Here is a 16,984-nt window from a genome sequence, read left to right as displayed (position 1 = left end):
CACCAGAATGAAGGAATATGCCAAGAAAAAGGAAGAACAAGGCCTGACCAAGAGAAAAAGTGAATCCCCAGGTAATGGAGATGCCAAGATGATACCTGTACAGCCGACCTACAGAATACCAAGTCCACAGTGAAGCAGATCAGGAGGCCCTGGGAAACAGAGCTTCGAGAAGATGAAACTGGTAGGATACGCCTGTGTTTGAACAGACTGAATGTGTGAGAAGAGATTTAGACAACTGGCAAGAGAATATGGGATTAAATTAATGATAAAAGACAAAAAAATAAGCAAAAGAAAAGCACCAATTCAATTGTTAATTCCAGTGAAAATTAAAAGGAGTATAAGAAAGGAAAAGCAATCACAGAGAACTACAGCTATATAAAGAATTTACATATTCATAATAATGCAAGCATCAAGAGCAATCTAAACAAAAGGGAAACAAGGCTCCTGGGAGGACAGGAAATGTGAAGGTGTAGACAAGGACCGAAACTGCGAAAGACAACTGAAGTCTTACAATGGTGGGAGTAAAATGGATAAAGCCTACAACTGAAAACTCATAAGGAAGTAATAGAAACATGTGATGTGGCGACGTACAAGTGAATAGTAAAGAACCAGCTAAAGAGTTGAAAAGTAATTATTCTTGGGGAGGGACACACTGGCGCAGGAGAGCTGGGGATTACTGCTTTGTGTACAAGTCTCATAGATTCTACACTATATGAGTTTTAAAAATCAAAATCAAAAGTTTTAAAGTGTTCACTTCAAGCATGGGATGGACTGGAGGAGCCGTTTTAAAACATTTTTAAAGCAGTGTAATTCTTCCTCCTCTCTAAATAAAATTTTATTCACACTTGGTATATCAGCCATAAAAGGAGATTTCTGAGACAATTGAGCAAATCTGAATATGGACTGGGTATTAAATTAAACAGAAATGAATTGACATGGAAAGGTGAAAACCATAAAATGAAAAAAAGCATGCTACAAAATATTAGAGAATGACCTCATGTTAGTTTGAAAAAAAGCAAATATGCACCTCCCACATTGGTTATCTATATAATATATACATATATATGCACTTAAAAACCTGAAAGAATATCAAGATGTTAATAGTAGCAATATGGCAGTCTACGTATGTTGCTTCTGTAATAATAAAGAGGAACTTAAAAATAGCAAGACCTTGAAGAACAACCCTACCACAAAAAGTGGAGCCAGTGGGTAAGGCGATAGAACAGGCGTCCAGCCTGTGTCTTGCAAGGCCCCATGGTGTGAATACTCATACTACAGCACCGGACAATAGCTACTTCCCAACTTTTTCACATGATAGCATAGTGATAAAATAATATTTGTCTGATTCAAGGTCAGAGGGGGTTAGTACAGCTGTAATTCAGTTGGGAATGACATATGTTTTGGAAAATTCTGTATTAATATTTGAGCACTTGCTCAGTTCCAGGCACTGTGCACAGTATCAGTTATTCCTCATCAGTAATGGCACTTACTATTCAACTGCCCATTTTATAGTTGTACAGAGAGGTCAGATAACTTGCCCAAGGTCACACTGCCAGTATTTGAATCCAAGCCTCCAGAGCTACTTTCTTCCCACTTCATTCTCCTTCCTTTGACCGGATAACCCTTGTGGTTCCTTCCAATCTGCAGACTAAGTGCTTAAAACTTCTCTCATAGCTCCATCTCTTTCCTCCATCTATAAAATTTGCTCTCAGCAACTTCTGCCCATGTTAGCACAATACCAACTTTAAAACCGAGCCTTGCTCTCTCTAAATCTCAAGTACTACTCCCAGCAAAGCTTCTGTACTTCTAGTGCTGCCTGCATCTATCTCAAATAGTCTGGTTCCCAACTTCCTGCACAACTCCTGCCGTTTATTGCTGATAAAAAGGCTACACAAGCAAGGCAATAAAAATAGTGACCTCTTGCTATTTTTAACAGACTCTGTTGATCTGTGAACAGTTAATGAATAAAATAAAAAGAATTTTCAAACAAACAAAAAACTAAGAAATTTTAGGTGAGAAAAAAAAATCATAACAGCTTTGCTAACAGCTTCACCAAATAAATATGTAGTTTCCTAATGTTCAGAAATTGTCCTGAAAGAAATGTACAGGTTTTAAAATCTAACACTTAACATCTACTTTTTTCCACAGGACTTTGCAGAACCCAATTAACCCAAATACTCAACACTATCTGATAAGCCATCACATATACCTGACCCCGACCTGGCTCTGAGCATATTGAGATGAACAGGGCATAATCCTTGCCCTCCCAAATCCTCACAGCCTATGACAAGACAGACCAGACCTGTAAAGCAACAGCAGGAATGTGATAGATGTGATCATTATAACAGCATAGAAGCTATAATAGCTACTACTAACTGAGCATTTACCAGGCACCTGGCAAAGTATTAAGACCTCACCTGGCTTAACTCACATTTTCCACAACCCTAAAGGTAGGTTCTACCCTTTTACTAGTGAGGGACAGAGAGGTTAAGTATTTTGTTCAAGGTCACATGGTTGGTACTGGTAAATGATGGAGCTTGGATGTGAAGCTTAGTATGATTTGGGACCCCACATTATCAACCACAACACCATGAGCTAACAGGCACTCCAGAGGCCAGAAGCCCAGGACAGGGAGGGGCATTCAGGGAAAATGGCCCTGAGGAAACAATCCTTGGACTGAGCTTTAATCAATAGCTAGGAACTTGCAAGCATATGGAGATAGGGAGGCCTTCCGGGGTAGAAGGGACAGCGTATGAGCATAGATGCAGAGCGCACCGCAGATTGTAAGAACTACAACCTGCTTGGTGTGGCTGGAAAGGAGGCATGTGGGAGATGAAGGGATGGACAGGGGTCAGACTAGAGAGAGCCTGGCCAAGAGGACTGAGGGCTCAGATCTTACAGTAAGGGTACCATGAGGCCACCGGAGAATATTAAGGCTGGAGGGGGATGATCACCCCAGATCTATATAAGCTCTCATACTGGAATGGACCTACAAATCTCTTACAGTATGTGCTTTTGTACTGCCTGAACTCCTTCTCCAGTGTCTCTGTGACACACACTGGTGATGGGGAACTCATGTCTTCTGGCCAGTTCTGAGAGCAACAACTCTCTTTACATAATGAAGGGAAACCTGCCTTCCTGATGTTACCTTATCACCTGGTGGTACCATTCAGAACACATCTGCTCCCTCTGCCCCCAAACAGCCTGCAGACCACTGAAAACAGTGACCAGGTCTCTGAGTTTCCCCACACGCTCCAGTCCTTCAACCAGTTTATCTGGTATGGTTTTAGTCTCATTCCCACCTGCTTGGCCCCTCTGGGATCCCTCCAGTTTGACAATAAACCTCAGAGCAGTGATTGTCAAGTTAAATGGAGAGATCCATTATAAGAAATACATTTTGTATCATGACCCAGTGTACATATAATTGATACAAAAGTTTTGTGAAACAATGTAGTATTACTTTCTCTTATCAGATACAATGTACTCTGATATTTTCTATTCCATTCTATTGTTGCATTTTTTATAAATCTATCACTCAGGGCAGACAGTTAGCTCAGTTGGTTAGAGTGCAGTGCTCATAACACCAAGGTTGCTGGTTCAATCCTGACCGTGGGCCATTGAGATGAGCCCTCCACAACTAGATTGAGATGAGCTCTCCACAACTAGATTGAGACAACTACTTGACTTGGAGCTGATGGGTTCTGGAAAAACACACTGTTCCCCAATAAAATTTAAAAAAAAAATCTATCATTCAACAGATTCCCAACCCACTAAAGGGACAGTCTGAAACTCACTGCCCCAGGATACTGGGCCCCAAAACTCAACTCAATACACAGATCTATGTAATCTAACAGTTCAAAGTAAAGCAAGTCTACCTTTGCCTCTCTAAAAACAGAGCGATGCCCCGTTTTCCATTGAGTCAATCTCCATGCACACAGTACTCATGCAGACAGCAACCTGATCTGCGGGACTCTTCCTCATCCTCGCCTGATTCCGTGTTTTTTTTCCTGCCACACCTACTGCACGCTTTGCCATCTACATGATAACTATTCAGCAGCACCCAAGTGCAGGCACTATGCTAGTCAGTGTGTGGGAGAGAAAACATATAACACAATCAAGCTAAGGAAATCTGGATTAGAATATGATGCCAGATTTACCACTTACTCTCTGTGAGACTGCGGTAAGGCTCGTGGCCTCTCTAAGTCTCAATTCCTCTTTCCGCCCAACTGTTCTTCACAGCTTGTGAGAATCCAAAGGTTTAACAAAGAAGACTATGCCTAATAAACTGCAAAGATAAACTGCTGTGACATCTAGTTAGAAGGCCGTTATTGATCCACCTTGCAGGCAAGAGAAAGAAAAGTGAGCTGGCTGACTGCATAGTGCCGTCCATTTGCCCAGCCTGAGGGCAGCATGGGACAGGGCTCAGACAGGTCCTCTTGACCCTCCTTTACCACTACTGGGATCAAGACTATGGTACACAGACGAGAATGTGCCCCAAATCATCAGAGTCCAAAACTGTGGGCTCAGACCAGCAGAATGCAATGCACCAGGCTTATATATAAAGGCTGCATGCTGGTCCAACTTGGGAGAAACACTCTGTCAGAAGTCAGAAGTCCAAAGATCTGGATCTGATCCCAGTTCTGCCACTTGTTGACTGAGAAGGTCACTATCCACTTAAGATGTCCTTTTACTCATCTGGAAGACTGTCTCACACTCTATGACTAAGTGAAGTAGTGAAACGGCTGTCACAGAAGATGGTGTCAACAATTCTAGTGTGGAACTAGAACCACAGAGGGCACTAATGGAAACATTTACTGAGCATTAAGCATGTGCCAGGCACTGTTGCAGGTGTTTCACATGAACTAATTCATTTAATCCTCATACCAACTATATAAGGTAGATACTATCATTATGCTCATTTTACAGGTGAGGCAACTGAGACACAGAGTGGTCATGTAGGTCAATCAAGGTCACATGGCCATGTGGATAGTGGCACTAGGCTGACTCCAGGGCCCGATTCTCAGGCTCAGTCCAAAGAAGAACCGTGGAATGGGTGGACTTAGAAAGCAGTAAATTTGCTGATGCCATTAACAGTCTAACTGCACATCTGTTCAGGGTGTTACAGAAGGAATCCCTTTACGAGGGACAGGGTGCATGCAATGGTGACTAAGGTCCAAGCCAACTCAGACTCTAGACTAGGTGCCAAAGGACTATTATTGCCAAAATTTGCCATGCTGTCTCTCACTGCAATATATTTGCACATGCTGTACCTTTCAACTGGAATATCCCTCTCTTCCTTTGTCCAGCAAATTCTTACAGCCTCTCAAGCCTTGGTTTGGTGAAGCCTTTCCAAACTCCATGCTACTATGAAATGCTCCTCTGGAGTCCTTGAAAGTGAAAAGGGCTTAGGATGGAGCAAAGGGCTGAAGAGGGGAGAAAGGGAACACAGGACAAATTTCCCACATAGATGAGAAACAATGAATGGACCTAGCTGGCTAAAGAGCACTGGGAGATAAGAGCAGAAAGGTATAAAAGACCTAAATGTTAGACTGACATTTGTATGAAAAGTCTGAGAAACTAAAGTTTCTAAAACAAGACAATACATGAAGTGCTCTTTTGGAAATCAGGGAAAGGCAAAACAGAGCTGTGACCTTTCCTCCATGGCTCTCTTGGATTATGCATTTCTCCATAAGAAGCCAATACGACCATCCCCACCACAGCGAAGCACTCAGGACTAACATAACCTCCAGTTCACCCTGGGTCTTTCTCTTCTGCACGGCCTCATCACCATTAGCGGCCATCACTCACAGAAGGCCTCCTGTATGCTGGAGTAACGCAGGCAGGTGGCTAGGGGGCCTCACAGTCTAGGTGCAGAACAAGACAGTGTGCTCTAAGTGCCCAGTGACCTGTACAGAACAGGAAACAACAGTGGGGCTGCAGACACCATTATACAGAAGCCATCTGAGTGATGCCACAAAAAAGGCTTGGTCCTGACCAGGAGACAGTACCCACAGGGACTCTTGAAGAACTGAGAGAAGGAAGAAGGTCCACACACAGGATAATGAAGGTGTCCCACTGGCCAGGACACAGGCTGGTGCAGGGGGACAGAGGTAGAAAGGCCAGCCCACCCATCAGAGGATCCCTCGGGCAGTGGGGAGCCCCTGCAGGCTGAGCTGAGGGTAAGCAATGCTTGTACCATTTCATCTTTATGGTACGTACACACGTCTCTCGCACTCTGTGTCTTGAAGGGGTAGAGAATTACATCTCCATAATTCTGTTTGCGTAGCTCTTGGGCTCAAAGCCATTCTAAATTAGTTGATTAATACTCCCAATATTATAACATCAAGGTGGTATTATTCTCCAAATTTCCTCTAAACCCAACAGTGACTAGGAGTCTTTTGAAGTTTTCACTAAAACTATACTGAGCTGTGTCCTCCAATATCAAGAAACACCTTGTTATTAAAAGGTTACACGCTGAATATAAAAAACGAGTTTGGAGAATAATGACTGTACCATATTCAATCTGTCAAATCAAAGTGAGGCACTAGAGGGGAAAACACTTACTGAACACTGGCCATTAGCCAAGACTATGCTAAGACAATAAATAAATGAATTAAAATGGTCCTTCTCTCAGAGTTCACAACCCAATGAATTTCACCAAGTAGGCACCAAAGCTAATATAGCAAATTCATAAAATAAGACCTATTCATATTAAATTCCTATCTTAAAGCCATCTGCTATCATCCTGTATTCAGCACTTTTTTTCTGCCCTAGAGGCTACACGAGTTTTCCAGAAGCATATCATATTAAGAGCACAGATCTCTAATCTTCAATCTCTCATGCCAAATAAGAATTTAATTTCAATTCTGTTCCTCTTCTACATAGGAGTCAATTAAATATTGCTCCCTAAAGTGAACCAAAGAGTCCTTCTCCATGGACCACACCCATCATGAGAAAAGGTGTGTTATATTATAAAATGATAATGTTGCAGACTTTGGTCCATGGCACAACTCCAAGAACTGCTTTAGGACACCACCTCAAGCAACTGAGGTCATAGGAATGTGAAGGCAAGACAGCTGGGTGGATATGCAAGGCAATGCAAATTAGGATCCCCAAGAACCAACACATAAAACTTGGAAGCTCTTAGCGTTGTAATAATAATGTGCACCAATGATAACCTCTGCTGTGCTAGCTCTCATAAAACGAACACAGGGAAATAACTCACCATTTCATTTGCTATTATAAAGACAGTTTATTATTATTTCACAAAACCCTTAAACTTGCATTAAAATACCACAGTACATTTTCAGAAGCTAAGATGTGGAATTAACGAAGACACAGAAATGTGTACTTATTCAGGTTAAAGGACAGACTTATTTTTAAAGCAAAGAATCAAATGCATGGCTAATACTTTTTTTATATTACTAATATAGTTACCCCTTATTTATAGACAGGACAGCCACTGTGAGATTATCCCAATCGTTTGGTTTTTAAATCTTGGCTAAGCCTTCACTTTGAGTGAGTCAGAACCACTCTTTTCAACTAACCAGTGCTAACCAGTGCGAATCACCAAATTTAGCGCCAACCCAAGCCCCAACTTCCCCTACCCCAAATCTAATAAAGGTAAATAGGCTTCAAGAAAAATACATGTTGTTATTTCTCCAATTTGGATTTCCCATGCCAGGCTTTCCGTAGCATAAGGGGAAAATTAGAGAATTAATTATGTATCCTTGGGACTAAAGAGGAATAATCACAGAGAATTGGTTCCTTAAAGGAAAAAGGGTGCAGGATTTGGAGTCAGAAGACACACATTTGAGTGTTAGTGCCAACACTTAACTTCCAGTCTTACTTAAGTTCCTGAACACTGCCTGCAGCGTCCCCGGCTTCCTCTTCAGTTTGGTGGCTGTTGTCACCCACCTGCCCCACATGGTTGGCCTAAGTTATCAGACACACCATGTATTTGAACGTGTTGTAGAGAGTCAGATGAGCTAACTATATGGATATGAAAGAAGACTTCCAAGCATACCTTTTGAGGGTTCTGTGTATGGATACTTAATACCCTGTAACACAGCTCTTGACTGACTGTCCCAGGGATTTTTATAAAAAGAAAATAAGAACTCAACATTTTACAAATCACCAGCTCTTACTGCTGTGTTTATGACTCCTTAATGTTTCTTTGATGTTGCATATGACTACTATGATTTTGTGTTCCATAATAGGAAAGTACAACCATTCACAGCTTTTTCTTCCCATATATTTCTTTAGTTACAGTGGCTGAATGACCCTTGGATTTAACTATGCTAACCAGTCCATGGACTTCTTCTAAGGGATTTAAATTCTTACAGAGCACAGTCTTTTCACTCTTGATTACAGAAAGAAAAAAAAAAAAACCTCATCAGAATTAGAGGAAACAATGTGTCTATTTTCTCATGAAACCCAACTGTGCAAATAGATGACTCTCTATCTCATGCAGTCTTCTCTCCTAAGCTCCAGATGCATATACCCACCATCTCTCCACTTAGCTTCATAGATGCATTAAGGTTTCATAGATACATTAAGCTCAACATGGCCAAATCAAACTCATCTTCCCTCTCCAGATCATCCCTCCCCGAAAATGTTTCCTTTCTCAATAAACAGCCCTATCATCTTTCCAACTGGTCAAGTCAGTAATATCAGAGTCATCTGTGATTCCTTTTCCTTTCTAACCCTCTACCCGCACCTAAGTCCCAAGAACTGCTTATTCTACTCCCTAAATAGCTCACAATATTGTCCACTTCATACCATTTTAGCTGCCACCACCCTGGCCCAGCCCACCCCGTCTCTTACCTGGAGTGTCCTAATAGCCTCCTAACAGATCTGCTTGGATCCACTCTGACCCTTCCCTAACTGGTTCTCCACAAGGCAGCCACAACCATCATGGCAGTTTATTTAAAAAAACCACTTTTTCCAAACTCCTATTTAACAGAGGCTGCAAAGGACTCCCATGATCTGGCCCCTGCCTACTTCTCTAACCTTGTCCTCCTCCTGCATTCTATGATCTAGTTACATGAGTAAAAGAGTGCTAATTTTAACCCAATATCTGGTTTCCTCTTCCTCAGTAATTAAATTCTGCCTTTTGGCTGAATACATGGCCATGGAATATGGGTATTCTCCAGCCTCCCTTGCAGCTAAGTGGCCATGTGACTAGGTTTGGGCCAATAGGATGTGAGCCATGCCCTTAAGAAAGGAAGAGTGACCCTTTCCTTCCATTTTCCCTTTTCTGCTGGTTGGAATGTGGAAAGTGACAAATGAAGGAGTGATTTGGATCATTAAGTAGAAGGTGCCTGTGAAGGAAGATAGCACGATGTATACGGCCAGGTCCCTGATGACTGTAAAACTGTCATATCAACCCTGGACTGCCTACGTGGACGTTTTAGATAAGAAGCTTCTTTATTGTTTAAACCATCATTGCACTGGATTTCCTGTCCCTTTTTTTTTTTTTTTTTAAGTAGTTTTGTCTAACCCTAATACAGCATACCATTCTCCAGATTCTCCATTCTCTGGACATTGGACTCACGTACAAGACATCCTCTGCATGAAACACTGCTAACGCCTTCTGCTCTTTGTCTGCTTTCATCCTTCAAATCTGAGCCGAAACGTTACTTTCTCAAGTAAGTCTTCCTTGACTTCCTAGATGAGGTTAAATACTCCTGCCATTTTTTTTCCTTACACTTTCCCTTGGAAAATACTCACCATGCCTATAATTGCTGGGTTAATGTGAGTCACTTTCAGTACTACATACTCTTTAAGAGCACGTAATCTGCTTTGTCCACTATCATCCAAGTGTTTGGCACTCAGTATACGCCCAACAAATATCTGCTCAATGAACAAATAAATATCATAGCCTTTGTGTGATTTCTGGTCCACACCTCAAGGATTACTTGGCCTTACATTACAGGATTCCTGTAAACTCTACCTGTAGCTCTATTCCTGTCAGACAATGTAAATAGTTTCTCTCCATTCTCTTTTGACAACTCTGAAATGTGCCAACTCTTTCAATAGATGTGTTGAACTTTCTTTCACACATCTTTCAAATGTGTTCAACTCTTTCAACTCTTACACAGCTCTCTCTGGCAACACTTCATTTTCTCATAATATACCTAGGACTAGAGTGCAAAGTATTATGGGTACACTTGTAATTAAAAAAAGAAATGGAGACCATTCACTAATATGACCAACGTTTTCAAGAGTTGGGATGCCTTACAGGTATTTTTTAAAGGGAAATGTAAGAAACATATACAAACCAGATTATCTGAATTCTGGCCACATACAGGAAAACATTCTTAAAATATTGTAAAAGCCTCTGGTTTTAAAGTGTGCATCACTTTTTAATGGTACTTCAAGTAGCTGTCAGTTTATTGCTTTATGTACTCACCCTTCATTGACACTGAAGATTCTACATGGCTCATTCATTTTCAAAAATTAAGCATCTTTTTGTTATAACATTGTGGAGTTAAAGAAACAGGGTCCCAAGAAGGAGGTAGTGGGATATATGACAAAGAAGCAAACAAACAAAAATCAAGAGATCTGAAATGACAATCTGCTTTGCCAATGATTCACTGGGTGACCTTGGATCAGTTCTCTTAACTCTAAAAGGAAGTGTTCAGTACAGATATCTCCTTAGATCCCTTGCAAAGAAAATATTTTGTTGCCACATCAACTTGCTGTTAATGATTTAATAAAGATGATATTGCGAATGAAGTCAAAAACTGTATAATTACAAGTATTCACAGGAAACCTGGTATTTGCCTATCAGTTTTAAGTTCTATTGGGGTTTAAGACTGTCTAAAATATGGTTCTTCGAGGATCTTTTAAAAACAAAACGTGTAGTTTGGAAATGCTAGTTATTGGCGTGATGAGAATGGCTTTTAGAATGTGAGTTTTTCCAGGACATGATATTCTCCTCCCACATACATTAGGCGCCCACACTGGCTTCATTAGGTGCTCTGCAAAAAACACACCGGCCATACAACAGAATGGTTTTCACTACCACTCCCTCCTTGATCACTACACCTCCGTTTTCCTTAAACTGCTCTGGAGCCTGATAAGGAAGCTCCAGAGAGCAGCTGATCTACCGTCAGGCAACTGCACAGATGTCTGTACTCCGACAACATGCAAAGACATCTGGGCTTGCCCCGTGCTTTCAGAGCAAGGACGGCCCCAGTCCAGGCTTTCCACACTCGTATTATATATAATAAAGGTTAAAGAGGTTCGCAGCCGGCTCCGGTTCTGCACAGGCTGGAAGCGCCCTCAAGGAAGTCCTGGCACTCCCGTGCTCCTATTCTCGGAACCTGCGGACCCTACGGGATCCTGCCTGGCTTTTCCGAAGCCACCACTTCGCGCCCCTGGGGGCGACCACCCGGCCCCCGCCCTGCCGTCGCCAGCCAGCCCTGACCTCCTCGAACTGCTCGCCCGAGCAGCCGGCGCCGCGAGCCTCCAGCAATTCCCGGAACTGCTCCAGGGTGACGGACTCTTCGCCGCGGCCCAGCCGCTCTTCCAGCCAGCGCAACAGCGCGCCGTGGTGCCTGGACACCAGAGACTCGCAGGGTGGCGCGGGCCGCAGCGCAGCCGCCGCCTCTCGCAGCCGGGCCGGCTCCAGCAGCGCCGGGGCCGGGGGCAGTGCCGGGGCCGCGGGGCCCGGTCCCGGGGTCGTGCCCGAGTCTGCGGCCCAGTCCTGGTGCGGGCCCCAGCCCTCGCCCCCGGGGGCTGCCGCTTCGTCTTCACTGCTGTGACTCGGAGCGTTCCCCATGGGGTCTCCGTCTCCGGCGCCCGGCTCTGCCGCCGCCTCCGCCTCCCCGCCTGGACCGGTCAACCTCCGACGGCACCTGGCGGGCGGGGACTGGGCGGGGACGGGGAGGGGACGGCGGCGGCAGCTGCGGCTTCCGGCTTCCTCGCCGTGCAGCGAGGATTGCTGTCGCTAAGGCGCCGTCAAGCAGACTCCGCCCGCTGTCGTGAGAGGACACGCGAGGACAGCCTCAGCAAAGGGTGGAACCCGGAGTGCGGAGAGGGCGCGGTTGTCATATTGTCTGCGCCATCCCGCGGCCTCCTTTGCCACCATCTTTATTGGGGGCGGACGCCCTGCAAGCCAAGGCTTTCCGCTGCTCAGTTCCTCGGTATCCCTCCACGTTCACTAGCTGTGCTGAAAACGCACAAGAAAGAGTTCGAGCCAGGGCGTGAGCTTTCGGCAGACTTTTTCCACTCAGTCCTCCGCTGTCCCCTCAGTAACAGGCGGACAACGGGGAGAGAGCGTAGCTCCGGGGACGTCGCGGCCGGCTTCTCAGCCATCTTAGTTGTGGGCGGAGAAGCGGCAACTTTGGAAGAGCGAGGGGTGTGCGGCCGCCTAAATGCTGCTGCTCGGCGGGCGTGGACTCTTGCTGGGCCTGATCGCAGCGGCGGCGGCTGTGATGGCAGCACGGCTGATGGGCTGGTGGAGTCCCCGCGCTGGCTTTCGCCTTTTCATGCCCGAGGAGCTGGCCCGCTACCGCGGCGGCCCCGGGGACCCGGGCCTCTACTTGGCATTGCTCGGCCGCATCTACGATGTGTCCTCTGGCCGGCGGCATTACGAGCCAGGGGCTCACTATAGCGGCTTCGCAGGTATTAGCGAGGTGGCTCACGCCCTTTCTTGCTTCTGTGCGGGCCCGTAGCCGCCTGGGTGTCGTTCACTCATTCATTTATTCATGTATTCATCTGCTTTTTTTTTTTTTTCTCTCTCCATATTCATCGGACCAGCGTCGGGGCTGGGCTCGGCTGCATCATCCTCTGGTCTGTCTGACTCCTGTGGTAGTGTGGCCAGCAGTTACCGGCCTCTATCCTCCCTGTCGTTCCCCATCGTTCTTCCTAACTTAGTTCGGGAAACCCATCTCCGGCCTCTCGTTAAGTTACCCATTACCCACCAGCAGAAGCCCCTGGATGGATTCCTGCTTTGTGCCACACGGTGTGGCTCTCAGAGCACAGAGATGAATGAGACACCCTGTTCCTGCTCTGAAGAGTTCCCTTGCTGATTCCTATATGTCCCGATCCTAAGTAACCTACCTTTCCCCCGTCCCCAAGTTTCCCCTAAAAATAGTACATTTGGTTTGAGTAATTCTTGCTTCTAGTACAGATGCACTTTTCTGCCTTTCTTTTAAAAAGATTATGAGGTTAGAGTGCAGGGAAGGGGTCTGGCCACCTTTACCGTCCTTCAATACTTGGAACAAAGCTGTGCATATGTTAGGCCTTAAAGAATACTTGTCAAATGAAGTTTATTCTGCTGTCCCTATTTTCCACCAGAGGGGATTCAAGGATGTAATTTGCTTCAAGCCCTCACAACTAAGTACTGACAAGAATTGGATTAGGACCACTAGCCTATTACTTTTAGAGATGTTGTCTTACCATCCCAGAGGAATCACCATCTCCTAGGTTAAAAAAGAAAAAAAACAAATGCAGAGCAAGCTTAAGGCCAGTGACTAGGCTAATATTGAATAAGCATTTTCTGTGTGTCGTTATCTGAGAGGAATTAAGAAGCTGCCTCTGGTACTTAAGTACAAGTCATTTCCCTGTCTTTAGGGAGAACTTCAGAAACAGAAGCATTGACGGAGAAGGAATTAAGTTCAGTTGGTGTTGCCAGGCTCCTGGAACAGTCCAGCAAAGGAAGGGACTAGCAAGGGCTACACAGTGAGTTGGTTACAAGTGGAACTGGGATTGGAATCAAGGGTTTTATTTACCTGCCAAGTGAGTGCACTTTTGCGTGCACTATCCTGCCACTGTCATGGCTATATGCACAAGTGTGAGCATACAACCTTCCATTTCTGGGGTGCTTTTTCTTTAGCAATATGCTCTACTGTCTGAGTGCCTTTATGACCGATATTCATTCAACATCCGTTTATCGACCACTACCATGCAGCTTGCCTTGTGCCAGGTGCTGAGGAATCAAAGATTATGACGTGCTCCCCACCACCCGCACAGTCTAGCAGGGAGGCAGATTTATTAAGTTGATTCATTTATTTGTTCATTCAGTCAATATTTTTTTTATTAAGATGTAATTCACATAATTAAAAAATCCACCCTTTTAATATGTATAACTCAGTGGTTTTTAATATAGTCAGAAAGTTGTGCAAACATCACCACTAATTCCAGAACATTTTTATCACCCCCTGCCAAAAAGAAACCCCATATCCATTAGCAGTCACTCCCTATAACCTCCTACTCCCCAGCCCCTCACAACCTGTCTCATCATTTGCCTAGTCTGGGCATTCCATATAAAAGGAATCATACATGTGGTCCTCTGTGACTGGCTTCTTCCACTTTGCATAATGTTTTCAAGTTCATCCATGGTGTATCAGTATAAATCAGTACTCCATTTCCTTTTTATGGCCAAATAATGTTGCATTGTATAGATACACCACATTTTGTTTATTCATTTTGGGTTGGAATTTGGGTTGTTTCCACTTTGGCTTATTATGAATTATGCTACTGTGAACATCAATGTGCAAGTTTTTGTGTGGACATACGTTTTCAGTTCTCTTGGGCATTTACCTAGGAGTGTAATTGCTGGGTCGTAATGGTAACCCTATGTTTAACTTTTCGAAAAACTGCCAAATTGTTTTCTAAAGTGGCTGCACCATTGTACAGTCCCACCATCAGTGTATTAGCATTGGAGTTTCTCACATCCTCACGAAACTGTCTTTTTTTTTTTTTGTCTCTTTGATTATAGCAATTTTAGTGGGTTTGAAATGGTGCCTCATTGTGATTTTGATTATTTGCATTTTTCTAATATCTGATGATGTTGAGATCTTTTCATGTGCTTGTTGATCATTTGTATATCTTCCTTGGAGAAATGTTTATTTAAATCCTTTGTCCATTTTCTAATTGGGTTGTTTGTTTTTGTTTTTTTATTGTTGAGTTGTAAGAATTATTTATATATTCTGGATACTACACCCATATCAGATATATGCTTTGCAAATATTTTCTCCCATTCTGTAGATTGTCTTTTCACTTTCTTGATAGTATCCTTTAAAGCACACATTTTTGAAATTTTGATGAAGTCCAATTTATGTTTTTCTTTGGTTGCTTGTGCTTTTGGTGTCTTATCTAAGAAACTATTGTCTAATTCAAGGTCACAAAGACACCTGTTCTAAGGGTTTTAGAGTTTTATTTCATACATTCAGGTCATTGATCTATTTTGAGTTAATTTTTATGTGGTATGAGAAAGGGATCTAATTTTATTCTTTTTTTTAAAGATTTTATTGGGGAATTGGGGGAGGGGAACAGTGTTGGGGAATCAGGGAAGGAGAACAGACAAGTTGCTGTCCTTTTGTTCTTCAGTCTAGTTGTGAAGGATGTCGCTTCACTGGCCCATGTTGGTATTACCTTGCGCTCTTCCCAGGTGAGGCAGTTGCTTGCCGGCCATTGGGCAGCTGCTCACGGCAGCTCACGAAAGCTCACACCAGCTGCTGGCCAGCCCCACCATAGCCTATGCCATCACCAGCAACACACAGCAGCCCAGCTCCAGGGCGAGCTGTTGTTCACCATCTTAGTTGTAGAGGGCGCAGCATCACTGGCCCTCATGTGGGATCTGAACCGGGGTCCCGCTACTCAGAGACGGCGTCCCAAGCCAACTCTAAACCAACACACCACTTGGCTGGCCCTAATTTTATTCTTTTGAACATGGCAATTCAGTTATCCAAGCACCATTTGTTGAAAAGACAATTCTTTCCTCTTTGAATTCTCTTGGAACTCTTATTGAAAATCAATTGACTGTATGGATTTCATTCAGTCAATATTTATTGAGAATTTACTAAAGATCAGGCACTACCAGACACTGAGTAACCAATACTAAAGGAGTTTGGTGTTTCCCTGATAAAACTTGCAGACCAGTAGAAAAGACAAACATTGAATAGTTATCACGTAAACCATTAATGAATTATTATTGTGATGGGTGTTAAAAGGAAAACATACTGGTATTATTATCAGAGGTCCTAACCTAGGAGGGAAAAATGGAAGGGAGCACAGTGGCAAGGCAAGGTTGGTGGCAGCTAGGGCAGGGCCCTGAATGGCATGTTAAGGAATTTGGACGTTATCATAGGGCAGAAGGAAGCCACTAAGAATTTTTAAGCAAGAGAATGACATGATCAATTTGTGTTTAAAATATTAGTCTAAGTGTTGTATGGAAAATGGATTAGCAGGAAAAGACTGAATGTAGAGAGACCTACTAGGAGTTTACTGTGGTAGTTCAGATGAGAAACGATGGCAGCCCGGGCTTGCTTAGTGGTAGATGGGGAAAGGCAGACTGATACAAGGACTATTTAGGAAAGAATTATAGGACTTGGGGACTAATCAGATGTGAAGGATGAAGGCGACTTCAAGGACTACGTTTCTGGATTGAACAACTGGTTGATATTTACCGAGAGAGGGGATACTAGACTAGATGCCCGTTTCCTGAGGTTAGAGATGCTGATGACCATTAGCTCAGTGTGGACATTGTGAACTTGTGATGTCAGTAAGACATGTAAATGATGTTGAGTAGACAATTGGATATACAGGTCTGGAGCTCAAGAGAAATTTGAGCTAAAGATACAAATTTGGCAATCTTTGGCATCGAGACGGTATCTGAAACCATTGGAGTGGATGAGATTGTCAAGTGGATGGTGTGGATGGAGCAGAGGAGGTGGACAAGAATTGATCCAGGAGGCTGGTAGAAAATGAGCTACAGAATAGGAGAAAAACCAGGAGTGTAGGGTCAGGAACGCCAAGGAATGTGGTCCACTGGGCTAAATGTTGCTGAAAGTAAATGAAGAAATGTAACAAATGCCAAAATGTGTGTCCAAGATCCAGGCGCAGCATCTGTGACACAGGAGGTGGGGTTAGCTTTACTTGGGGCTGGAGAGTGGGGGTTTTCAAGAGATGCTTCTCAGAAAAAGGGATTATTGGGTTGGTATGGAGTTGGTGATTTCCAGGTTAACCTACT

General features: G+C 43.8%; 2 protein-coding genes across 2 annotated transcripts in view; one reads left to right on the top strand and one right to left on the bottom strand.

The window, feature by feature from the left end:
- The window catches only part of ZZEF1 (zinc finger ZZ-type and EF-hand domain containing 1), a 106,488-nt gene extending 94,611 nt beyond the window's left edge, over positions 1-11,877 (bottom strand). The window contains exon 1 of the mRNA XM_019659838.1: positions 11,435-11,877. Within this exon, the coding sequence (XP_019515383.1) occupies positions 11,435-11,788 (354 nt within the window). The 5' untranslated portion in view covers positions 11,789-11,877. The remainder of the gene's footprint in view (positions 1-11,434) is intronic.
- A 189-nt stretch (positions 11,878-12,066) lies between these two features.
- The window catches only part of CYB5D2 (cytochrome b5 domain containing 2), a 21,241-nt gene continuing 16,323 nt past the window's right edge, over positions 12,067-16,984 (top strand). The window contains exons 1-2 of the mRNA XM_019659814.1: positions 12,067-12,633; positions 12,769-13,038. Coding sequence (XP_019515359.1) covers positions 12,384-12,633; positions 12,769-13,038 — 520 coding nt within the window. The 5' untranslated portion in view covers positions 12,067-12,383. The remainder of the gene's footprint in view (positions 12,634-12,768; positions 13,039-16,984) is intronic.

This window comes from Hipposideros armiger, unplaced genomic scaffold, assembly GCF_001890085.2.
Source record: "Hipposideros armiger isolate ML-2016 unplaced genomic scaffold, ASM189008v1 scaffold_304, whole genome shotgun sequence".
Classification (NCBI taxonomy): domain Eukaryota; kingdom Metazoa; phylum Chordata; class Mammalia; order Chiroptera; family Hipposideridae; genus Hipposideros; species Hipposideros armiger.
The sequence above is the reverse complement of the archived record's forward strand: the minus strand, read 5'-3'. Positions and strand labels throughout refer to the sequence as shown.